Here is a 25,986-nt window from a genome sequence, read left to right as displayed (position 1 = left end):
CGGCCCAGAAGTTATAGCCGGATCCGGCATGCCACATAAAAAACGTTAAAAAAAATTTCTATTCTAAGTCCAGAAAGTCGTACTTGATGTTCAAAAGACTAATTTCATTATAGGTTAAAGTGAATGGAAGCTGTGCACTAGGTAGGAAACCGGAAAAGAGGTGGTGAGTCCATCGGACTGCTTAAGTACCAAGCTCCTTTCGGATCCAATCCTAGACATGCATACCGCCATTGCCACACCTTAATGTAATGGATATTTCTAGAAAACCGGTTCGATTAAGTCATTTTTAGGAAAAGTGATTAATTTTGGAAAATACTTTCATTGCGGAAGCTTTGCTTGTTGTCGTGTTATTTTGAAATCAACTGTTGTTTTTGAAAACGCGCCTAAAGCTATCCAATTTCAACAGTTAAAATAAGTATTACCTATCTTAGTAATACATATTAAAACCACCAAAAATAAATAAGCGGCCTTATTACATTTAAAAGCTCAAAACCACAAACGTAATTAAAAGGATGTCCAATTAACTGGAAGAAAATCAAACTTTCGAGCGGTGGCCACTCAATTCCCTCACGACTCCAAGCCCACTATGGTTGGGGATTTCTGCGTTGATGAAAATAAAAGGGGTGAGTTTGGGAAACTCAGTGTAAAATAACCCAACCATAGCCTATATCACCAAACCACGAAATAGAATAAGTTGGCCTTAGCCCGAAGCAATTCGAATAAAGCCCATAGGCCCATAATGAACGAACAAATATTACATGTTTATGCGTAAACCCAACCAGATTCATCCATAACACCCCTGCATCAGCGTTAGACCATGTGGGAGACTACTCGACCCACCCAACCGCTACACACCACGTAATTTGCAGCATGGTCGCGGAAGCGAATAATGTGATGAGTCACCAGATCAGATAATCGTGGCAAGGCCACCGAATAGACATATGTGGCGAGCCACCAGATCGAATATTTGTGGCGAGCCACCAGATCGATATTTGTGGCATAGCCACCGTAACGCTTCCTCCATAATATAACCCATGTCCCCATGCAATGAGATATATAATCATGGCATACATCATACGTAATCGATCGTCATGCTTTTGGTCAAAATTAACCCTAGAGGTATAACAAGTAATTTTACACCTAGGGTATAACAAGAATTTTCCATACATAGGGGTATTATAGTAATTTAGCTACTTTTAGGGTTTTCATGCATATCCTAACTATTTACGTACTATCGAACACTTACCGCACATACTTACTTGAATTGGGGGTTGGCCCATGAACCCGATCTTTGGCCCATTAAGCCCAAATTATCAAAATGTACGAAATCGCGTGCATCGCAGTTTATTACTTTAGATTACCAAATATACAAACCCAACTATCTTACGAGCATTCGCACACTCGTAAATTCTCAAAATATTGACTTTTCTAAGATTTCAACTTTTCGGCTTTTGCCAATCTAGTCTATGAGAGGGTGTCGATTACACACTTATGCATGACGATATGTTGACGAGATCCACACACGAACCGCCTACAATTGGATTACTAACACGTTAATCTAACTATTCAAATACAAACTACGATTAACCCCTTACAATATTCTACCAACCACACCTACTGGATCATAGTAAGCTTATAAGAAAACAATAAGCAACTCATTAACAAATTTTTGTCAATGTTTACCACATAATCATAATTTCACCGCAAGTTGTCTTCCCGAGAAACAATCACTAAATCATTTATAACTGGAGCTAAGAAACTCCAAATCAAGTGCCGTTAATTTTCCTTGAAAATAGACTCATATATCTTCTATCCATAAAATTTTCAGAATTTTTGGCTTAGCCAATCAATACCAGATTTTTCTTAAAGTTTCCCATGTTTCATTGTTTGACTAATTTGACCACTCTTCATTACGAATCAAATTTCTCATTGTACAGAATTCAAAATATGTTCTCGTTTATTCCATTTGAAACTAGACTCATTAAGATTTAATTACATAATTTATGCAGCTTCTAACTCATCTCCCACAATTTATGGTGATTTTCCAAAGTCACGTTCTTCTTCTTTGTCCCAAGCGATTTATTACCAAATCACTCTTTCACACCTAACTTGCATGCTTGTTATTTAAACATGTATATCACCAATCAATCATCACATATCTATGATTTTACTTAACTATAATCTTCATTTCATCATTTTAAAGCACAACATGATAGCTGATTTTTCCCTTTAACATCTAAGGCACATGCATGTTCATTTGTTTGGCTCAACTTCACCTATCTTCCATTTTTCATCAAAAGAACATCAAACAACAACCATTTCCTTCATTTTAATTCATGACCAAATGCTCACAACACAACCAAAAACCAAAATATGCTTCAAGAGTTAAGATAGAATCAAGAAGAACTCATGAACATCAAGATAGAAGCAAACTACCATGAACTTACCTTCAATTTTCCTCCTCCTAATGACCAAATACTCAAGAGCTTTCTCCTTTCTTTTCTCTTCTCTAACTTTCATCTATGATGAACAAAGATGGACAAAACTTTGTTCTTTTCACCCCTTTTTATTTTAAAAAAACTTCATATTTCATCCATTTAATTCTTTAATACAAAAGACATGAATTTCTTATCATGAAACATTTACCTAAACCATTATCATGAAACATTTACCTAACCCATTATCATGGAATATTTACCTAATCCATTATCATGGAACATTTACCTAACCCATTATCAATTTGTATCAATTTGTACCATAAATTATGGATATCAAGTACTCATATTGTCTACAACAACATGATGGCTAGCCACTTCATGTAAAATGGGAGGTTTGTCATGCAAATCCTCCTATTTTGCACTCCTATTTATTTGGCCACTTCAATTTAGCCTATAGCATTTTCAAACATTTTCACATAAGTCCTATTTCATAATTTCACTCCCTTTTCTTATGGAACAAAAATTAACTAAAATTACGGGTTCTATCTTAAGCTTGGGCTTTCTAGAGGCCCACTAACATAATTAAACCTATGCCAACATTCACAGGATTCCCGAAAATTGGGGCGTTACAATTTTGGTTTAAATTTGAAGTCTTATGTGAAGTTGTTTATGGTTTATGATTTATTCAACTATTATTATATTTGCCAACATCATTGTATGTTGTTTTGGGATATATATATATATATATATATATATATATATATATATTATCTTTTAATTTGATTGAAAGATGAAATTAAGGTAAATATTTTGAAACAAATAAATTGATTTTGGCTTTTAATTAAATATGTGTAATATTTTAAATAAATTAGTTGAAACAAAACGCCGCCAAAGTGACCTCTTTTGTGTAGATTAGTTTATTTGAAATATTAAGATGATTATATGTTTTTGTGATTCATGCGTTTATTAATTTACCCAAAGGTAAGTTAATATTTGCCAGAATTACAACGACATCTGTGGTGATAAATGTGTGACAATTATAAGGTATTTTATGTGAGCAATAAGTTAGTCCAAAGATTAATTCATTGTTTGACATAGTTTATTGTCAATGTTTGATTGCTACAACAAGAGTACCGCTTACTGTTAATATTACTGTCCAAATATTTGATATTAATGTTGTGTTTGGTATCTTGAGATGGGATTAGCCATTATCCTGAATTTATTTTTTACTATGAATATTGATGTGAGCTTATTTTTATTTATTTTTTGTTTTATATTCAGCTAATTCATATTCTACTGCCACAATATCTGCTAATATAACTTCTATACCCATACTTAAGGGGGATAATTTCAATGAATGAAAAAGGCATTTACTTATAGTGCTTGGCTATATGAACATAGACCTTGCACTAAAGGAAGAACTACTCGCACCTCTCACTGTGGAAAGTACCCCCTATGTTAAAAGGGATTTTGAGAGGTGGAATAATTGAAATTGCATGAGTCTGATGATCATGAAGCACAACATTTTAGAAGCCTTTAAGGGCATAGAATCTGAAAAGATTACTCAGGCCAAGGTTTCCTTGATGAAATTGAGAAACGTTTTGCTAAAAAAAATGATAAGGTTGAAATGACATCACTTATGACTTCTTTGATGTCTGTAAAGTTAAGGGTTAAGAAAATTCTGAGCAATCAAAGGGCTATAAATTTTATGATCCCACAATTAGGAATATTTTTGAGACAAGAATTATAACATTCTTTGAGGATGTTGAGTTTGGGGGGAGAAATAAGGTTAGAAACATTGCTTTTGAGGAGGAATTGGATTCTAACTCAGTTCCTACTATCACTTTTGATGATGTTTAAACTCTCATACCTATCATTGATTAAGAAGTGAATCTAGAACTTTAATAAGACAATGTTAAACAACTCCCTATTCAAGATGAGGTAATTGTTCCAGAAGAACAAACTCAACAACCTCAAGAATGAATGTCATTAGAAAGGTCCACTAGAGAAAGGGTTAAAATGGCTTTAGTGGAGTATTTTGACTTTAAGCTACATCAGATGAATATTAAGTTAATGGTTTCTCAATGGTAACATTGATCATACATTTATATAGTGTAATTAGAAAACTTTGTGTTTGATGATACAAAAGTAATGATTTGCAAATTAAAGAACTTCATCTATGGGCTTAAGTAGACTTTTCGTCAATAATATTACAAAATTTACCAAATAAATATCTCATTCGGCTTAAAGATGAATTTTGTTGATAATCGTTTATACCATAAGTTTAGTGGGAGTAAAGTTTTATATTTGGTTTTATATGTTAAAGTTTTATATTTGGTTTTATATGTTAATGACATACTGCTTCTCAATAATAAGTATAGCTTCAATCAATGCCCTAAGAATGATATTAAAATTACAAAAATGCATTAGATTTTTTACATTTTAGCAGTGGAAAGTTTAATGTATGTTCAGGTTTGTATACATTGGAATCTTGTATACACTATTGGAATGTTAGGCAGATATTTTAAGCAACCCTGGTTTGGACCATTAGATAGCATCCAAGAGGGTTATAAGGTATTTTCAGAGAACAAAAGATTACATGCTCACATATTGGAGGTCTAATCAGTTAGAGATCATCAGGTATATAGACTCCGATTTTGATGGAATATGGATACAAGATTTTGTCACTAAGGTGCAAATTGTGAAAATAAATTGCAGCCTTTTATTCCAATAGCAACAAGAGCACATTAAAGTCAAAACACATAGACTTTAAGTTCCTGGTTGTTAAAGTAAAAGTTCAGAGTAGTTAAGTGCTTATAAAGCATATTAGGACAAACTCCATAATTGCGGATCCGCTTACTAAGGAACTACACCTAAAGTTTTATAAGAGCACATTGCTCGTATGGGTGTAATGTCATTTAAAGGATATTTGATTTTAGTGGGAGTTTGTATTTTTAAATGCTTTTATGTTATAGACATATTTTCAGTTATTTCAATTTAAAGATAAAAAGTTTATTTTCTGCAGAAATAAAGTTTATTTGGTTTATTCACACTCTGATTTTGGTAAGATTTGATCACACTAAGGAGGACCAGTTGGAAATAGACATGTTTAGATCATATTGCATGTAATTTCCATGATACACATCCATACTTGATCTATGTCATTTGGTTGTGTTAATATACGTGATCATGGATAGATTTAGTTACGATAATTGTAACGAAAGTCGCATTGGTTCTATGTTAACATAATTAATGGACGAGATTGTACGGAATGCCTTTTGGATATGATAGTAAAATTTTGAGCTCATAAGGTTATATAATGACATGCAATTATAAAGTAATTAGTATATATATGTGGTCCAAGTGGGAGATTGTTGGAAAATTTGGACATCACATATATAATAAGGATAATTATATGTTATTATTTACTATCATGATAGGTTAGCTCAAATTAAAAGTGATCTAATTTGGTTAGAATTTTATTGGGCTTTTAATTATTAAATAAAGTATGGGTTAAACATGTGTAGATACTCTTCTAATCAAATTCTAATTAATGATAGGCTAATTAGAATTTGATTAGAATTAATATGCTAAGGTTATAAATATTAGTGTTATGGTCCCCAAATTATACACAAGATATCTTTTCTAATATCCCATCATTAGGAAAGAGAGAGCAGATATTCTTTAAATTTCTTGTGTACTAATTTGGAAGATCAAATCCCCAAAGTTCCAGAAAGTCTCAAGGAATCCATGGATTCAGGTGCGCTTCCGCATCCAATTTTGTTCTTAATTTATTCTTGATGATTTGACATGACAGATCCTGGTTTATTAAGTTATATTATAGATTTATTTTAATAAAATTCTAACATGATGATATTATAAATTATTTTTTGAGTGTATGGTACGAAAAAATAAAAAGAAATCAACTTTTATGAGTCAAGTGATAAATAATTTAATGTCTTTTAAATTCAAATTTTGTGGATAGAAAAAATAATACTAAAAGAGCTTTATTCTTAATTTAAAAATCTGATTTAATTTGATGTCAAATTTAATCGAAATCTAAGACAACCTTCAACATAAAAAGATAGAGAAAGGGGTAAAGGGCATGTGAGAAAGGGCTGAGTGACAAAGCTGTTCACGTGCACTCCTTTTCTTAGTGTCACTTAAAACCATGATACCACCAAGCCCTTCCATCCCTGTGGGACATGCCTTGCATCTTTGTTATTATCTTTCATTTCTAATTATTTATATCTTCTTCTTCATTTTCTAATTTTTATTAGGCAGGGTTTAATTTCTTTAATAAATGTAACAAATACTAAACAAAAATTAGGTTATAAATGATGAGATTAGAGTCTCAAAATTTATGGGATGTCATATTTTAAAAATTAAATTTTGAGTTTTATAACATTATTTTGTGATCAAGATGAGAGGTGTTTAAGTTTAGGTCGGGTCAGATTCGGGTCATAACTATGTATAATATTAACATCTTTTATTTTTTGTCTAAGTTTGGTTTGATAAAAAAATATAAGCTTTAAGTTTTACCCAAATTCGCTCATATTTGTCAATGATTAACTCAAGCTTGTTTTAAATCTATTCATATTTTTTAATATATAATAACTGTATATATTTTTATTAAAATTTTAAGCATGGACAACTTAATTTTTTAATATTTACCTTATAGCATTAAATATTATTATATATTTAACTTTACATGATATAATTTACATAACAACAAAAAATATTACAAAAGTATAAATTAGGTTAGGTTCGGGTTTTAAATGTTAGAAACAGACGTAAATTTTTATCTAAGCCCATTTCCTCGGATCTCCTTTTTTGTCCAAATTCTCTCATATTTCGGACAAATCTTTAGATATAAGCATATAGTCTAACTATTATACATGTCTAATCAATATTAATATATATATATATATATATATATATATATATATATATTAAAGGTCAAATTCGCTATTAGACCTTATACTTTGTGTAAGTTGTGAATTTAGTACTTTTACTTTAATTTGGTCATTTTCAGTTCTTGTACTTTTATATTTTGAAAATTCTAGTCCTAACCAAATGATAGCTATTAAATTCATTGGTGAATGTAGACTAAATCTATAACTTCACGCATAATATGGGACTAATGACATAATTTAACCTAATAAATTTAACTGCTACCATATTGGATTAGGACTAAAATTTTAAAATTCGAAAAATATAGAGACTAAAATCGATCAAATTAAAATACAGGTACTAATATACAACTTACACAAAGTAGGATCTAATAGCAAATTTTGAAGTATTTTAAAGCTCCCCATCATATATTCCCTCAAAAAAATTCATGAAAATGATGAGTCCACCGTCTCTTTGAATTCATATAATTAAAATGTTTTAGTTGCTAAGGTCGATCCCACTAGATTTATTTTCTAGCACCGAAATACAAAGACATTGCACCCACCAATGTACCCAAAACCCTTTTAAGTACCCCTTTTATTGTTCATCTTCATGAGTGTAAATTAAGTTTCCTTTTAGCTTCCAAAAAAAAAAATCTCACCATCTTTCCATCAAAATCCCATACTTTTCCTTCCATCCAAACAAGATATTCATCAATGAAGAAGATAAATCTCCTACTTAGGAAATGCAAGAGCTTGTCAAGACAACTAGGAAGGTCATCTTCATATAGTAGCTTAAGATCGAAATCAACTCGAGAAGATCATCACCGTTATATATGGGATCATATAAGAAGAAGAACGAGGAGGAACGAAGATGGAGACAATTATGATAATGATGATGAACATCAATGTTACGAAACGGTTTATGTTGGGAGTACGAGGAAACGATACGTGGTTAGTTCGAAGTACCTTAAACATCCATTGTTGCATGCTTTAATAGAGAGGCCTAAACAAAAGCATGGAGGGGAAGATCACATATTGGTTAAATGTGAGGTAGTTTTGTTTGATCATCTTTTGTGGATGATTGAGAATTCTGATCCAAATCTCATTTTGGATTCATTGGAGGAATTGACTGACCTTTATGTGTTTTGAATCAATTTACTTATATATACATACATACATATGTTCTTTTATTTAGTATTCATATGATGATGATGATGATTTAGAGGTTTATTGTGATAATTCAATATTTGTTAATGTCCATTTTATTAATTAACTCTTAATTGTGTTATCTTTTTGTTGTGAATTTGGGTACCCAAATTTATTTTCTATTATTAGTATTCTTTCTGCATGACAAATAAAGCTGTAATAAATATATATATATATATATATATTTTATTCGATTAAAGTTGACTATATTATTATTTATTTTCAAGAGGAATATTAATCAATGTTGTTCTAGTTTTATTATATCAGCACATATATAAAGTACTTAACATTGAATTATTTCGTTGTTGTATACTGGCAAACAAGTTTTAATTTATAAAAATAAAGAGCAGACCAAGGGTTTAATTTATGTATAACATGACATAATCAATTTGTTTTGTTGACAAATTTTTCAAGGATTTTTTTAAATAAAATAAACTTTATATTTGCTGTTATCATATGTTGTTTCAGGTCGAGTTTGCAAAACCTTTGGTTACATTACCGACTCAGGTTGAGTAGTAATAAAAATCAACGTCCTTAAATAAAATTACGTATTCAAATTTTGTAAATGCGAGAATAAGAAAAAACCGTATAATTAATTAAATCGATTGAACTGAAAATAAATTGAATTATTAATCTAGAGAATGATATTGAACCAGTCCGAACAACTAAAAAACCATTTGAATTTTTTCAAAATTTTTAATACTTTTTTAATTGAACTGATCAAACCAATAATCTAATTGATTGAACCAATTCGATAGAGAAAAAAAATTAGAAGAGTTCATATAACTACCCAATAGGAGATTTCAGAAAGAAGAAAAAAAAGCAGCAGTTTAAGTAATACTTTGGTCAAATAAATTATCAGGTCTTCAAAATGAAGGAGCAATATATAGAAGAGCAATAAATGGAAGATTAAAAAATGAAGGGGAAACCATAATCAAGACCTAACAACATGCATTGCATAGGTTTGTTCTCACATAACATACAAATCAACAGTTATATCCAACTCAAGACATAGTCTGCTCGGAAATTCGATGTCAAGAAGTCGCCCTTTATACCACTACTACTATAGACCCGCCTTGAAGCTCACATAAATTTATCCGACCTAAACAGAGAAACACTCAATATAACTCGATATAACGAAAGTTTTAGAGCTTCCTTATGAGAAGAAATAGCCTCTGGTCAAGTTCAAAGTGGGAGACATGAGAAGCTTCTCCCCTCAATAGCATTAAAAGCCCACCATATGATACATAGATCTCCCTGAAAGTAACACACACCTTTAATTTTAAGATCAAGCAGCTACAATGATGGAATAAACAAAGATATAGTTGTGGTTAACAAACATACGCTTTAAGTCCTTTCCCTGAAGAATCATCTGATATCTTGTATAACTTCCCATGCATGACATACTCATACTTATCTGCAAGAGACTTCCTCCCCTGGAATACATGTTGAAATTTTTTAATAATACGGCAACGAAGTAATGGATTTGTTTAAGATATAGGCACCTTTTCATATATAATAACCATATAGACTTGTTTAAATAAAGTTGGCGAGCTGCTCCATATTCGAAAATAATAACAGATTATCTCTTTCTCTTTGTTTAACTCTCTCACTGAACGGTTTCATTGAGATAATAAATAATAGAAAACAAGACCAGTCGTTTGTGTTTGTGCATGTTCCGAGGACAAGGTTTATAGATAAGTTCGATTAATGATGTATCTTTGGCAAAAGAGTGCAAACAAAGGAAACTGGTCTTTGTATTGCTTGTCAAGGAAGACGAACAAGAAACTGCACATGAGAGGACAGAAAATTTAAATTATTAATGGCACGTTGATCTGTATAGCAGACTCTACTAATAAAGCTCAACTTGTTATTGTTATCATATGGCACATTAAAGACAATGTGTAGTATTCATGGAAAATAAGTTGAATTTTGGACCACTGTTTTAGCTCGAGACCAATAAGACTTGGTAGCTAAACGATCAAACCTATAATTATTTCATTGTTAGAATTAGAACCCTGTGAACATCTTAGTTACCGAGACCAAACTTCAAGGGAAAATTGTTTATTTACCCCCACAAACTATAACATATGCTACATACACATTCCATATGCAACAGTAGTAATCGGTTTAATGTAGCCACTTAGTCCTCTTAAGAACCTACGGAAACATAAAGACGTTTCTTTTTCCTCTCCAACACACCCTCCAAAGCCCCATACACTGAACACACACATAAACGGCAATGGCAACCACAATTTATCCACATTTTTCTAGCTTAGTTCAACTTTGATAATATCATATGGGAAGGCCAAACCATATTAAACTTTATGAATAGCTTTAGTGACTGACAAACTTTATTAAACAATTAGGACATAAAACATTGATTAGAACCAAATTGAAACTGAATATACAAACAGTTAGTGATCGAACTCAAGCTCAGGAGATTAGAGTCAAGGTTATCCGAATAGTTTCATTTCCAATAAGAGTATCTTTTGCTGCAGAAAAAGAAATAGCCAAGAGCGTTAACCATTAAAACATAATGGTAAGATTACCGGATTGAAATAGCCAGTATCAGGCGTCCCATCCAAATTCAACGTGTGAGCTAACGCCATTGTGAATTTATCACCAACATGCATAGGATATATCTCTGTATTTACATCGAGGTGCATGAACATATCACAGTTCTGGCTCCGTGCTTCAATGCGGGTAACTGCATCAATGTATAAACAAATGTAAATTGAATGCAAATTAAGGGTGTAAATCAGACACTAATGCTCGCAAGCTACTCAAGTTCGACTCAAAAAAATTAAAACTCAATTCAGTAATTATCGAGTCAACCTTGAACTCGAGTAGCTTGAGCTATTGGTCAAACTGAATTTGAGCTTAGTAATTGACTCGAATGGCTTATGAGCCTTTTCGAGCTTTTCATATTTTTACATTATTAAATTATGTTACTACCCTTAATATATATTATAAACCTTAATCTTAATTATTGAGTCGAACTCGAGCTTAAAAATAGATGTTTAATTGAGCTCAAGTTAGAGTATCGAGGTCGGAATTCCGAGTCGAGTTCAAGCTTGATGTAAAAATTAGGTGGAAAAAAACCCATTAAAACTGCTTTATATCTACCATATAAGTAAACATTAAACCAAATATGCACTTCTAACCCTACATAGTTTTAGAGTATTACCTCAAAAAAGTTAATCAAAATAACAAAAAACAACACCAATAATACTAATAATTGGGAACAAAATCCAGTGTTTCTCAATGAGCCTGGAGTACTAGAAAATCATCCAAATCCATAACATATACATAAAATTGAAAAATATTACAGAACAATGAAATAAACACAGTGAAATAAGAATACCCAAAGTAAGTAATTAGAGAAAGAATCGCAAAAAATAACATAAAAAAAGAAGAGGAGATTAAAGATTTGACCTTTATCAAACTTTTTCCCATCTGGGTCAAGCTTATCAACAACAAAAATATCCTCAAAAAGTATTAAGTTTGACATCGTCTGCAAAATTTTAAACACTCGAAACAGAGAAAAACTATCTGAACAAGAGTCAACAGATACCAAAGAGAATGGCTTTGTAGCTTTTATATAAGAGAAGGGAACCCCAAAACCTAGGGTAAATTCAGGCTCGGTCTGAAAGCAAATTGGAATCTTTTTTTTTTTTTTTTGCTTTTAGGTAATTTGATTATTATTTGTAATATATTTAAGACAAATTACGCCATTAGTCATTAAATTATGAGTGAGTTTTAATTTTGGTCATTTAATTAAAAAAGTTATAGTTAGCTCACTGAAATATTTAAAAATTTTCATTTAAGTTATTAAACTATTTAAAAAAATTATTTGAGTCACAAGGTTGTTAAGAGTTTTTTCTTTTAAAGTTCCATGAGTGAGTTCCAAACGACGATTTGACAATTAATATTGTAAATTAGTATCTATTGACAGAAAAACATACCTTAGATCGAAGTTGATATGACGATCAGTGTCAAAGATCGAAGAAAAAAATAATTTAAATTTTAGTTCGTATATTTGTGACGTCTAAAACTATTTCATGAAAAAAATTGAACCGTAGAAAAGAATGATAAAGAGAGCTTTTGAATGATAAAGACAACACAGACTAGGAAGCCATATAGCATTGATCTTAATAATTTGATGACTTAAATAAAAACTTTTGAATAGTTTAATAGCCAAAATAAAAACTTATATATAATTTAGTGACTAATAATGAAATTTACCCTATATTTAATGAAGGGTTAATATATATATATATATATATATATATATATGGAGGTAACTATTGGTACGGAAATCATAAGCTAAATGGAAACGTCTTTTAGAAAAATGATTAACACCGTTAAAATATATTGATATGACCTTAATAACCAATAGCACAATGACACGTGGCAATTTAAAATTTTAATGTGCTGAAAAAAATTAATATTTTTTATTTCTTCATGCTTCAAAATGTAAGGCTACCACATGTTGCTGTATGATTGGTCATTAATGCTACATTAGCGCGATGTCAAAATGTTTTAACAATGTTTGTTAGGTACGTAAAAAGTATCAAGTTGGCTTACAATTTTTAAGTTTAGGTACCAGTTAGGTATAAAAAAAAAACTTAAATACCAAGTAGGTATAAATTGCTAAATTTAGGTACCTTCATATATATTAACCCTTAAATGAATATTTTATCATGTAATTTACCCTTAGAATTTTTAAACCTTGATTGAATTGGTGTCAATAATCAATTAAACACTAACTCGATTGGGAACAATTATGAAAAATACTCATTTATATTTAAACAAGATATCTGTTATAAGGGTATTTTTATCATTTATATTTTTAATAAAACTAATTAAAAATTTATATATGAAAATGTTTTAAAATTTTAATTTTACCACTTTAACTAAAACTAGGCTTTGCTTTTTTCATGCATTTTTTGGGCATAATGTCAAATTTAGTGTTTAACGCTTTCGTCTTTTGTTGATATGACCATTGTTAATTTTTCTAACTAAATTTGATTATTAATTTTTTAGAAAGAGTCAACTCATTTTTAACTAAAATGTTAACTAAAAATTATTTTTTAACGATGTTGGTGTGGCAGTCTATATGTACTTCATGGCACTATTTTCTTTATATACCATATCAACAAAAAAATTAAAATTAGAAAAAAATAAAACAAACAAATTAGAAAAAACATAAAAAAAACACAAAGTATATTTGGATTGCTATGCGAGTTGTTAGATGTAAATTTTGTATTTTAGTTAATATTTTTCATTTTAAAACAATAATTCAACTCTTTTGAAGAGTTAGTGGTCAAATTTAACACATTTTAAAATGACAATAACCAAATTTAACGAAAAATTAAATATAAAATTGACAAAATATGTAACTGTTGAGTGCTAAATTTAATATTAAGTCTATTAATTTTATAATATCATTGATTGAGTCGACAAACTTGACACCAATTCAAAATTAATGAGATTTTCTTTTTCTTATGATTTAATTGTTAAATAAACTTTTATAACTATACTTTTAATGTTGAAATTTTCTTCCACTAACATTTTGACCACATATTAAATAATATTTCATAATATGATGACATTTTGTTATATATAAAAAAAGATAATACAAGCGTAAATCAATTGCAGTAACTTTAATATTGTTAATTACAAGTGTTTACTTTAATAAAAGTTTTAGAAGCGGTCTTAACTCAGTGGAACGCTTTGCTTCTTAATTAATGATTGTTTGCTAGTTGCAGAGTTATATTGACATCTTGGAGGAGAAATTTAATATTTTTAAAGGCTAAAGTTTTCATTTAATTTTAGTTTGTCTTACGATTATGTTATTCTATTTATCGGCGCTCAGCAACCTACAAGAATTGACATTATGAAATCTAAAAAGTAAGAGTACAATAAGAAGACTGATGATTCAAGAAAAAAATTTAATAGTAAATCTTAGATTGTAAATAGATATAAATTGAAAACTATTAATATTTTAGGCGATGAATAGTCTTCTAATAAAAAATATGCACGATGATAAGAGAAAGAGATTATTGTGCATTAGTAACATATGAAGAAGGAATCGAATGAACTCTTCAATGTTGAATTTGGCAAGTGTTGCTCGGAAAAAAACTAATATTAATTGAAATATATCAGATATCCTTTTAACCGCACCAATAGAGTAAGGATTAGTTCCTCAAAAGATAATTCACAAATTAAACGAATTTGTTTTATTTTAATTTTGCAAATATAACATATAAATATATATTATTAATTTCAAATTATATATTTAATTTTTAACGAAATAAAAAAAATAAAAATCGGTAGCTTTTCTTTACCAGATAAATTGCGTCCTCTGCCGCAAAATACCATCTCAACTACGACCCCCTAGGGTTTATCTAGGGTTTCCTATTTCTACCGTTCCTCTCTTTGTATTCCGCCAATGGCGAAGCCGACGAGAGGCCGCCGTTCTCCTTCTGTCTCCGGTTCCGGTTCCTCTTCTCGTTCTCGTTCACGGTCTAGGTCTCGCTCCCGCTCTTATTCCGGTTCAGACTCCAAGTCCAGTTCTCGCTCTCGCTCAGTGTCGCGCTCCAGATCTGCTTCCCCGTCTAGCTCTCGTTCTCGCTCCAGATCTTTAACCTCTTCTCCTTCTCGTAGCGGTAGCTCTCGAAGTCGCAGTCCTCCTCAGCGTCGAAGGTTACTTTCTTTTTCGCTCGTTAGATTAACGATGCTTTTTGTATTCTCGTTAAGGATTGATAACTTTGAAGTTTTGAAAATTTCGATGAAAGAAATGAAGGAATTTAATTCTATTTTGATTAGATGTTCTCTGGCTGCTGCTTTTGCTATGTAAAAGAAAATAATAAATCTGGATATTGTAGGAAATGATTTTACTTTTTACATGGAACAATTATGTTAGTATTAGTGTTCTAATCGATTTTCTAGTTTCTTTGCAAATGCTTAGGGAGCAAAAGCAAGTAGTAAAAAAAAAAGTAGTGAAGTAACAACCAGAGGGAGCGGTATTTGGAATATTAGGGATATCATTTTCCCTTCCTCTGTAAATGGTACTGAAAGTTAGTAAATTATATTCTTGCTAATAGAAAAAAAAACAAAACCAACGATCTACCTATAGCATTCTTTATGGTTGCTAATGGCCAAAATTGAATGATCTACGTCATGATAAGAGCTTGGAAACTTGGCTCATGGTGTTCTACTTCACCTACTCGCTTTATGCAGTAATTTAATTTTATTGAGCTATGGTTGCTTGGAATGGTTGGAAGGGTGAATTCTGACATATCTTTGTTTGCTGATTGAGTTGGAATCCAATATATGTATACATGAGTTGATGAAAGTTATGAATTATGAGTCGATGAAAGTTATGAATTATGAGTCCTGATGGAGGAGTGCAGTCCATTTAATTAGCTTAGATTGCGGGACTCAATTCAACTGTCTTATGCAGTTGGGAATGCCATCCTATTTATTGACATTGCTACATTGGTGTCTCAAGTTTAGATACTATTAGCTGCCGTTTAGATACTATTAGCTGCCCTCCTACTTTTTATTTCCCTCTTGCATGCAGTTGATATCCTCCTGAAATTTTAATTTGTGTATCTGAGTTTTCTTTTCTCTTGTTGACAGTGCGACTGATGCATCTAGGCGAGGTCGTTCCCCTCCTCCGCAATCTAAAAAATCATCTCCAGCTCCGAGGTAAAGACATTTTAAGTTAAGACTTACCAGTATTGTCAGTTTAGATTTCTGCAGAGGCATTATGTTGTTTTATGTATTGTATATGAGCTATGTTAAGTTCAGATTTACCAGTATTGTCAGTTTAAAGTTCTGCGGAGTCCTTATATTGTTCTGTATGGATTGCATATGTTCAATATTATTACCAACCAGGGACTGAATTTTTAAAGGTAATGCATGATTTAGAAAATGAAATAGTTGTTGAAGAAGAAGAAAAAAGAAACTTAGTTCTAATTTGTTTGAAGTTAGTGGATCTGGGCTTCTAGTGATAGAGAAAACCAATAAATCTTTTAAAAAGCAGTTTTTTAGTTTAATTATTCTTCTCACAGGATAACTGTCTTTATTGTTGTTTATTAATTCTTATGAAACAAAGGATGGTTTTTCCTCCCTATAGTTTTGGGTATGGGTAATTTTTCATTACTTCCTATTTTCTTCATGAGAAAATGAGAAACTTTGACTTGGTTGTTTGTATTATATGAAATTTTGTGAACATACATTATGCTTGATAATATGGGAGGAATTTAACTGTATGCTAATGTTTCCATATTATGAAAATAAAAGATTGAAGTTTGTGCGCTAGTACTTATTTGTTCTTGACATTGATTTCAGGAAGACTTCCCCCATCCGTGAGTCTCTGGTTCTTTACGTTGACTCACTGAGCAGGAATGTTAATGAAGGTCATCTAAGAGAAATATTCGGTATGTTTTTTACCTTTTAACCTTTTGAGAAGCATAGATGCTTGACTGGGAATAATAACATCTTGTATTTGGATTATTTTTTGTTTTCTTAGTTTTTTTAAACATTAGATGCATCGCTAGTTCAATGCTTAACATAATTGTCCTCACCTTTCCACTCTGTAGGTAATTTCGGTGAAGTTGTAAATGTGGATCTTGCAATGGACCGTGCTGTAAGTTCATACAAGTTATATCTTTGCTTTTATCATCATCATCATCATCATCATCATCATTATTATTATTAAGACATTTTTTTTGTGTTAACAGCTTAATCTTCCAAGAGGATATGGATATGTTGAATTCAAGACAAGAGCAGATGCTGAAAAAGCTCTACTTTACATGGATGGTGTAGGTTTTGCTAAGATGTGAAAGTAAACTATTAGCAGTATTTAGATTTAGCATTTCTGAGAATGATGTTAACTGTTGGTTTAATGCAGGCCCAGATTGATGGCAATGTAGTAAGAGCAAAGTTCACACTTCCTCCACGACCAAAAGCTTCTCCGCCACCAAAGCCAATTGCTTCTGCTACTACTAAAAGAGATGCTCCCAAATCTGATAATGTTAATGCTGATACCGAGAAAGATGGGCCAAAACGACCACGGGAACGTATGTTTAATTTTGTAAAATTTTATGTTTTTTTAATTTGTATATTTAGTTTTTAACATGTTATTCAACTTGTTATCTGATGGATATCAGCTTCTCCTCAACGGAAACCCCCGCCTTCACCACGAAGGAGATCTCCTGTGGGTCGAAGAGGTGGATCTCCTAGACGACCACCAGAGTCTCCTCGTCGGCGACCTGATTCTCCGGTTCGTCGTCGTGGTGAAACACCTCCTAGGCGCCGACCTGCCTCTCCTGCTAGAGGTCGTTCTCCATTGTCTCCTCCACGGCGTCTTCGATCTCCAGCAAGGTCTGTTAGTCCTAATAGGTAATAGCTTGTTTAAATGAACTGGTTTTGAAAGATTTTGACCCATTTAATGTTTTCAGGACCTCTCCGCGTAGGATGCGTGGCAGTCCAATCCGAAGGCGTTCTCCACCTCCAAGGCGCCGGTATGCATGCGATTTATTTATTTCCATAATGCTTTAATTTTATTGCCCTAAGGTACTAGTGAGTCGACGCAACTTGTGAATAAATGAATAAATTCACATCTTACTGAATCAGAGAAATCAAGAGTGCTATAATTTGCTAGGCAAACCCAGTATTGGCCGTTTTAACTAACACTTTGGCGTTGATTTCTTGCCAGTATGAAGTGTAGATTAGTCGAGACAAAGTAGTTCAACTATAATTTGCTTACTATTAAGTTTTATTACAGTTCACCTCCCAGACGACCTCGTAGCCCTCCAAGAAGGTCTCCATTCAATCGTAGACGTAGCCCTTCTCCAATTCGTAGGCGGAGCCGTTCTCCAATTCGCAGGCCTCTTCGTTCTCGTTCAAGGTCAATCTCACCACCAAGGTCGGGCATTTGCTCTAAACAATCTTTTTTTCATTTTCATCACAACACTGTTTATCCTGCAATATGCCAAAAAGTTTTCAAGAATAGTGATAAAATGGAATGCATTATTATATTTAATTATATGGGCTGGAATTAAATTTGATTAACTTCATTGAATGAGTGAATTTGAGCTTGTGCTGGTCCTCTTATCAATTGTCTACCGTTGTTTGTAATCATGTGTTCACCTTGTATCTTACTTCGGTATTTTATCTTCAAAACAGAGGCAGAGGACCTGCAGCACGGCGTGGGAGGTCATCATCCTATTCCCGATCACCCAGTCCCCGAAAGGTTTTGCGATTTCTTTACTTTTGGTTTTGAGGGGAGTAACATATTTACTAGTTATTTAACATGACTTTTTCTTTTTCAATTATGACAGGCAGGACGAAGGGTTTCAAGGAGTCGCAGTCCTAGGAGGTAATTTCAACTTTTTCCCCGCAATCGCAAGATGGTTTCTTTGTTTCGTCATTTATTTGTTATTAGTTTGTTAATGATCGATAGATGCTGTGTGTTCACGGAGACTAAGCTGTGCTTGCATGAGAACTCTCTCTCTCTTGTGCGCGTGCTTATTCTTAAAACTTTTGCCTATGGCCCAAGTTGCTTCTTGTTGTGGTTTCCAATTTATAATATGAAGGGATGCTTTTTTCATGTGCAGGCCATTGAGAGGAAGAAGAAGCAGCAGCAACAGCAGCAGCAGTAGTTCGCCTCCTCGGAAGCCGTAGATTCCCTCAGCTGATTCTCTATTTGTTGTGTGAATGATGTAATAGGGGAGTCAGTATCGAGTTGCTTGAGAATAATACTTACACATTGCATCTGTGATGATACTCTAACTGCCTTTTAACAAAGTCTTGATGATGAGTTGTGATTATTGATAATGAGTACATTATGTGTGAAAGAGTTTGTTTCCCTAAACCATTAGTTACTTTTAAATCTCTCTACCACTTAGCCTTTATTTTTAGAGTTAATATATATTATGCCCTTGAATTTTTTATCTGAACTTAGTTGGTTCTTAAATTTGTATTTTGTCAATCAGTTTGGCATTTTTGTTCACATTTAGTCATTCCAGTGACGGAATATAAGTTTAGGTACCAATTAGGTTAAAAAAAAAATAGGAACCAGTTATTTGGAGTTAAAATATATATTAACTCTTATTTTTATTTTAACCATGAATTTAGTCCTCTTCACAGAAATTAAGGAAAATTGAGCAGTTAGTTTATTTGGGTTATGGGGTTAAACATTATTGTTAAATTGCGGATCTGATAATTAGATGCTTGTAGTTTCGTAAAGTATGACAAATAGATAAGATAATTAATTGTTTGTAGTTTCGTAAAGTAGGAGTATTAGCTAAAATTTTTGACAAAATTAAAGTTGAGGAATTAACGCTAATTTATATAGAGGAAAATTGATAGAGGAGTGAATTGAAATATGTAATAGATTTTTATTAATTCTTTTTGTCCTTTGTTAGAAAGGGTTAACCATAGTAATAAATTCTTTTTGTCCTCTATTAGAAAGGGAAGAAAGGGCTAACCATAGTTTGAATCTTGACCTTGGTGTCAACTGATTATTTAACCATACTTGAATCTTAGACTTAGGTATCAGCCAGGGGTTTGACTAGGTGAAGTTAGAAAATTTTTATAATAGTAAAAATATAATTTTATTATTTTAATAATTTATATTTTATAATTTTCAAAATATTTAATTAAAATTTTATTATTTTTGAAGTGTTAAAGTGTAATTTTATCATTAAAATTTAAAATTTTAAAGAGTCTAAATAGAAAATTTTTATTTTAGGAAGTCGAGTCTTTGTCAACCCTCCTATTCTTCATTGGTATGAATCGTAAATTTATAATTAACATATTTTATCATTAAAAACATTTAGTATTTAATATTATTGGTAAAAATTATTCTCAAAAGGTAAAATGTTTATTTTAAATAAAATGTTGTACATAAAAAATAAATTATTTACATCGATTTAAATTATAATAAAATATAAAAAATAATTTACTAATAATATCTTGATATACAAATATGGATTTTAAATGTTTTTAAGTAATCAATATAAAATATTTTTCAAAATTTAATTTAAATAAATATAAAGATGACATATAAATCATAATTTTTATAAATTAAAATATACAAAATACTGTATAAATATTACAAAAATTTGATGATAAACACGATTCTGATCATGAAAATGATTTTCCAATTTTTATTTTTATTTTATAAATTATAGGTTTTGCATTGAGGTTAAAGAGTATTTTATAAAAGAATGATGTATTTGACATTATTTATAGGTTGAAAAGTATTTTAAAAACAATAAATTCGAGACGAATTAGGATTGAACTAACATTAATATGTCAAAGCTCAAACATTAATGAGGCTTAGCTCTAAGCAAGGCCCATAGCCATTAAACTCATTTTATGAATAAATAAAAGGAAAAAAAAAAAGTGCTTTATTTTTTCCTTGTTTTACCGAGGAAATTCCATCTCCCTTTTCCACTCTAGTTGCCCACAGTCACAGTTTCAGCTGTAGAACACGAAGGAAGGCTCTTCGCTCAAACAACGGCAAGTTCTTTTTTTCCTTCATAAGTCAATCTCTTCAGTTTTGTTTATTTATTTATTTATTAAGGTTTTTGGTATTTGTTTTTTTTTTTTGATTTTATGAATTGAGAATTTCTTTTTTAAAAAATCAAATTTAAAAGCAACTGCACTTTTTTTTTTTGACTGTTGTTTCTTAGAAAGAATGGAAATTTTGATGGTTTGTAATAGGATGAATTATTTGATTTTCTTTCGAATTTTGATTAGAGTTTTACGTGCATAAATATGTTTCGGAAAAAATGAAAAAAAATTTACGGGGGTGGGGGTCTAAATTCATTGTATATTATTCTCCATTAGTAATAGCAAATAGTGTGTAAACACTTTGATCATGATGAAGAACTCTTAATTTTATATATTTTTCTTTCTAAAAAGTAAATTTGACTAGAAGTCCCAATGATAAGTTATTCAAATTATAAGCAAATAATTTAATATGAAAAATTTCAAAATTATGACTCAAAAATTTATTCAAAAAGTTAAGTGACCTAAATTATAATTTTCTTTAGAAAAAAATCAAAATAAAAAAAATCATTTTTCAACATACAATGGTGGCAATATCTAGTTTCATTAATGAAGAAATTTAACGTGTCCTAGACAAGAATATGATTTATATTAAACATATCATGTTGATGTTGTGCTTATTTAACTGTTTTCTATGTTTAGTATGTGGCGCTTACCATATTTTCATGTTATATCTAAAATTAACAAGGCTGAATTGAAGTGAAAAAAAATTCCCGTCGTTACATTTGGCCTTTCATGTTATTATTCTTTCAGGGTTTGAATCAGAAAGAAAGGGTAATCTTTTATTTGTAAATCATAGTCTAACTGCCTGCTTAGATACTTGTGTATATTGAGTCATTGTCATTTATTATGGTTTCCAGGTGTTTCACTGCATTATCTGTTTAGCCAGTCCAAACGATGGGCCGATCTAGACTTAATATGAGGGGTCGTTGCTCCGGTTCAACACCATCAGAGGAATCGGCTTTGGATTTTGAAAGAACCTGCTGCTGTCATCCTCATCTTCCTTCATTTAGTTCACCGACACTTCAGCCTTTTGCTTCGGCTGGACAGCACAGTGATAACAATGCTCCTTACTTTTCATGGCCGACATCCAGCAGGTTAAACGATGCTGCTGAAGAGAGGGCAAACTATTTTGCTAATCTACAGAAAGGAGTTCTGCCTGAGACTCTTGGTCGGTTGCCGAAAGGGCAACAAGCAACAACATTACTCGAGCTAATGACCATAAGAGCATTTCATAGCAAGATTTTGAGATGCTACAGTCTTGGGACAGCGATTGGTTTTCGTATTAAAAAGGGTGTGCTCACTGACATACCAGCTATCCTTGTTTTCGTCTCCAGGAAAGTTGACAAGCAATGGCTCAGTCCCATCCAATGTTTACCTACAGCCTTAGAGGTTATTCAATTTGACTTCCTATCCTTCCCCGTTTCCTCTGTTACTTATATTCTTTTACCTTTTCCTTTCTTATTACACTCTGGTTTTATCTTGTTTCAACCCCTTTTAGTTGGAATCTGGTTCAATATGCTGATAAAATAAGTGTTAAATATTTTAATCAGGGACCAGGAGGAGTGTGGTGTGATGTGGATGTTGTGGAGTTCTCATATTTCGGTGCGCCTGAGCCAGCACCCAAGGAGCAGCTGTACACAGAGATTGTGGATGATTTGCGTGGGGGTGATCCGCATATTGGCTCAGGTTCTCAGGTATTTTCAAGTTGCCTTGCACTGTTTTTTCCCGATGTATGGTAGTTGGTAGATTTTCTTTGGTGTACAAGAATGTTTGAGAACTTTGATCATCCGAATTAAGCTTTAGATCAACTCTAGTCCTATATGGTATTATCATCAGTGATTAAAAAAATCACATGTTACTTTATATATCTGGGCAATATGTTTGTGTTCACAATTAGTGACTAAAGAAATCTTCTTCAGCGAAGTCTTAGATGACTGACATGTAAAACTTTATCGACCATTTCACATCCCTTTTTTGTTCATTTTGTTTCATGTCTCATAAATCTTCATGTACACCATTACTATTGCTTTTTTCACCTCAGGTAGCTAATCAGGAAACTTATGGGACTTTGGGTGCTATTGTGAAAAGTCAAACTGGCAGCCGACAAGTTGGGTTTCTTACAAATCGTCATGTTGCAGTTGACTTGGACTACCCAAATCAAAAAATGTTCCATCCTTTGCCTCCAACACTTGGTCCTGGTGTATATCTTGGTGCAGTGGAGAGAGCTACTTCATTCATCACAGATGATCTTTGGTATGGCATTTTTGCCGGAACGAACCCAGGTAAGGATTTTATGATAACTCGAGTTGCACTAATTCTCTTTTTGATTTCATTTTGAAGCTTATGCTGCAACATGAACAAACCACTTAACTATTTTGAAGTTATCCTAATAAGCTTTTTAAAGATGTCATTCTCATTTCCTTTAGAAACCTATCCAATACTGTTGGTTCATTAAAATCTTCGTGCCAATGTTTGGTTATTGTTACACCGTTACTTTTGGTTGGTGGGCGGATATGTTTTGTGCTTTGCTTCCTTCTTCATGTTTCTTTAATTTTGCGCTTGAAACGGGATTTTTTTACCTTGCTTTTATTTTAACTTCCATGACCTATTTGTCTCAAGATCTTTTTAGTTATGTATCTTGTCAATGCCTTTGCACTATTTGGAATATGATTAGTAGTTATGGCTCTATTGAAATTGGACCTCATTGGGATTCTTTTTTGTTTATGTCATTGGACTAGTTGATTAAATGAGGAGCTCCCACTTTTTACTTGGATGGTGTATTTGCCGGTTGATACATCATTTGCTCCTGTTCTCTAGGAGACATCAATGGTTAAGTCTCGAAACTCCAACATGTAGGTCTCAAGTGCAAACTAAGGGGGTGGGGGGTGGGGATATCACATTGGGTTCTGGTTTTTATTGCAAGTTGTTTCCTTATCCTCTTTCATGTTTGCCATTAGATCTACTAAGCAGGTTTTCCTAGTGTCCGTCATTGTTCACATCTTGATTGGTTTTCAGTCATGTTCCTAACAATTCCGTTTACTTGCAGAAACATTTGTCAGAGCAGATGGCGCATTTATCCCTTTTGCTGATGATTTTGATATGTCCACTGTTACTACATCTGTTAAAGGTGTTGGTGAGATTGGTGATGTCAAGGTTATTGATTTGCAGTTTTCAATCGGTAGCCTTATTGGTAAGCACGTTATGAAGGTTGGAAGGAGTTCTGGCTTAACATCGGGAACCGTATTAGCTTATGCCCTTGAATATAATGATGAGAAAGGCATATGCTTCTTAACTGATTTTCTTGTCGTTGGCGAGAATCAGCAAAGTTTTGACCTTGAAGGTGATAGTGGAAGCCTCATCATAATGAAGGGTGAAAACGGGGAGAAGCCAAGGCCAATAGGAATTATATGGGGTGGAACTGCTAACCGGGGCAGACTTAAGCTAAAAGTTGGACAGCCACCCGAAAATTGGACCAGTGGGGTTGATCTCGGGCGACTGCTCAACCTCCTCGAGCTTGATATCATCATAACGGAGGAAGGGCTTAAAGGTTTGTCCCTTCCGAAACACTTCTTTTAGCATTTTATCAATTCTGAGAAGATGCCTTGATGTGTAGAATGATTTGAACTGTCTCTTTGATGCCATGACTGAATTTTTTAACCTTAACCGTGTTATTGTTGTGCTGATCATAAAGATGACTAAAGGCCTTTAGCTTGAATGCATATTCTCTTCGTTTCTGAGTGAGTAATCTTAGTTTAAGCGTGTCTGTCGTATTTCCTCTTTAATTTAAGAGTTCTCTTTGGCAAGATAGACCAAGAGAGACAGAACCGTGTGATGGACGAATATCCGAATATAATGCTGGAAATTGAACTTACACTTCAATTACGGTCTTTAGGCTACGAAAAGCCATATTCATCGGTAGGCATGCACCATACAAACTTGCTATGGGACTTCACAACTTGTTCCTAATGTTACTTCATTTATTTTTATTTACAGAAGCAGTGCAAGAACAAAGAGCTGCCTCAGCAGCAGCTATAGCCTCAACGGTTGGGGACTCTTCGACCCCGGATAGAGCTCTTCTAAAGGACAAAAGCGAAAACAAATTTGAGCCATTGGGTTTTCAAATTCAGCATATCCCATTAGAAGTAGACTGCAACAGCCCGGAAACGAATCCATCAACAATAAAAACAGAGTTTCATTTGGAAGATGGTATCAATGCTGGTCCTAGCATAGAACACCAGTTCATTCCAAGCTTCATCGGACGGTCTCCCTTACACAAAAACTTCTCTGACAAAGTTGTCTCCGAAAATCTAGCATCCTTAAGGAACGGCTGCGATGAAGACCTTTGTGTTTTGTTGCATTTGGGTGACAACGAAGCCAAGCGGAGACGTTCCGAAGCTTCAACCAGCACCGAAGAACCAAAGTAACCATTTTTGGAGATTGAGCTGGTGGGAAACTGAGACCCACCATTGTAGTTGGATATGGGTTGCAGTCCTATAACTCTAATCAAGTGAGTTAAGGCTGCAAATTGTACGTGCTTCTTTTAACTTTGTCAACTTACTAGGTCGAGTTAACCTCAGTAAATTATAAGTGATTGAGTAAAGTTTTTGTTTCCTTTTAAATAGCTCGACTCGACTCGTAATTTAAGGCTCAAAATTTAACTCGAGTTGGTTAAAGTTTCACTTTTAAAAGAGCTTAATTTAAGATAAAATCAAAATATTTGCTCGTTTTATGATTTATTCAAACTTTATTATTTATATTTAATTTTTGTATATGAATATGAATATATATATATATATATATATATAATATTATAATGTTTTAGACCTTCGGTTGATGCGGACAATTTAATT

General features: G+C 32.3%; 4 protein-coding genes across 4 annotated transcripts; 3 read left to right on the top strand and 1 right to left on the bottom strand.

Moving 5' to 3' along the window:
- The first annotated feature begins 7,878 nt into the window (after nt 1-7,878).
- LOC108463177 (auxin-responsive protein SAUR78) lies at nt 7,879-8,621 on the top strand. The gene has a single exon (XM_017763121.2). It carries the CDS (start codon nt 8,048-8,050, stop codon nt 8,480-8,482), a length of 435 nt encoding a protein of 144 aa, XP_017618610.1. The 5' UTR covers nt 7,879-8,047; the 3' UTR covers nt 8,483-8,621.
- A 747-nt stretch (nt 8,622-9,368) lies between these two features.
- Nucleotides 9,369-12,207, bottom strand: LOC108461382 (DNA-directed RNA polymerases II, IV and V subunit 8B-like). The gene is made up of 4 exons (XM_017761218.2): nt 11,978-12,207; nt 11,092-11,249; nt 9,884-9,975; nt 9,369-9,796 (listed from the first exon to the last, which is right to left on the bottom strand). Exons 1-4 carry the CDS (start codon nt 12,051-12,053, stop codon nt 9,685-9,687), a joined length of 438 nt encoding a protein of 145 aa, XP_017616707.1. The 5' UTR covers nt 12,054-12,207; the 3' UTR covers nt 9,369-9,684.
- A 2,455-nt stretch (nt 12,208-14,662) lies between these two features.
- LOC108464587 (serine/arginine-rich splicing factor SR45-like) lies at nt 14,663-19,430 on the top strand. The gene is made up of 12 exons (XM_017764952.2): nt 14,663-15,250; nt 16,190-16,258; nt 16,904-16,992; nt 17,155-17,201; nt 17,296-17,376; nt 17,466-17,634; nt 17,725-17,938; nt 18,016-18,078; nt 18,342-18,482; nt 18,743-18,809; nt 18,898-18,935; nt 19,174-19,430. Exons 1-12 carry the CDS (start codon nt 14,997-14,999, stop codon nt 19,238-19,240), a joined length of 1,299 nt encoding a protein of 432 aa, XP_017620441.2. The 5' UTR covers nt 14,663-14,996; the 3' UTR covers nt 19,241-19,430.
- A 1,442-nt stretch (nt 19,431-20,872) lies between these two features.
- LOC108461182 (protein NARROW LEAF 1) lies at nt 20,873-25,755 on the top strand. Its single transcript, XM_017760916.2, has 6 exons — nt 20,873-21,082; nt 21,994-22,525; nt 22,687-22,830; nt 23,178-23,418; nt 24,183-24,683; nt 25,130-25,755. Exons 2-6 carry the CDS (start codon nt 22,031-22,033, stop codon nt 25,558-25,560), a joined length of 1,812 nt encoding a protein of 603 aa, XP_017616405.1. The 5' UTR covers nt 20,873-21,082; nt 21,994-22,030; the 3' UTR covers nt 25,561-25,755.
- The last annotated feature ends 231 nt before the right edge of the window (nt 25,756-25,986 follow it).

Source organism: Gossypium arboreum, chromosome 1 (genome assembly GCF_025698485.1).
Source record: "Gossypium arboreum isolate Shixiya-1 chromosome 1, ASM2569848v2, whole genome shotgun sequence".
Taxonomy (NCBI): domain Eukaryota; kingdom Viridiplantae; phylum Streptophyta; class Magnoliopsida; order Malvales; family Malvaceae; genus Gossypium; species Gossypium arboreum.
Note: the sequence above shows the minus strand (reverse complement) of the source record. Positions and strands in the feature narration are given on the sequence as shown.

Bases quoted from the DNA above. Each gene is read 5' to 3' on its own strand.
- LOC108461182 (XM_017760916.2), top strand. From the start codon at position 22,031: ATGGGCCGATCTAGACTTAATATGAGGGGTCGTTGCTCCGGTTCAACA. The intron at 22,526-22,686 runs GTTATTCAATTT...TATTTTAATCAG, and splicing joins GTTTACCTACAGCCTTAGAG to GGACCAGGAGGAGTGTGGTG. The intron at 24,684-25,129 runs GTTTGTCCCTTC...TTTTATTTACAG, and splicing joins AACGGAGGAAGGGCTTAAAG to AAGCAGTGCAAGAACAAAGA.
- LOC108461382 (XM_017761218.2), bottom strand. From the start codon at position 12,053: ATGTCAAACTTAATACTTTTTGAGGATATTTTTGTTGTTGATAAGCTT. The intron at 9,976-11,091 runs GTAATCTTACCA...CATGTATTCCAG, and splicing joins ATACTGGCTATTTCAATCCG to GGGAGGAAGTCTCTTGCAGA. The intron at 9,797-9,883 runs GTATGTTTGTTA...TGTTACTTTCAG, and splicing joins TCAGGGAAAGGACTTAAAGC to GGAGATCTATGTATCATATG.
- LOC108463177 (XM_017763121.2), top strand. From the start codon at position 8,048: ATGAAGAAGATAAATCTCCTACTTAGGAAATGCAAGAGCTTGTCAAGA.
- LOC108464587 (XM_017764952.2), top strand. From the start codon at position 14,997: ATGGCGAAGCCGACGAGAGGCCGCCGTTCTCCTTCTGTCTCCGGTTCC. The intron at 17,377-17,465 runs GTAGGTTTTGCT...GGTTTAATGCAG, and splicing joins CTCTACTTTACATGGATGGT to GCCCAGATTGATGGCAATGT. The intron at 17,939-18,015 runs GTCTGTTAGTCC...TAATGTTTTCAG, and splicing joins CGTCTTCGATCTCCAGCAAG to GACCTCTCCGCGTAGGATGC.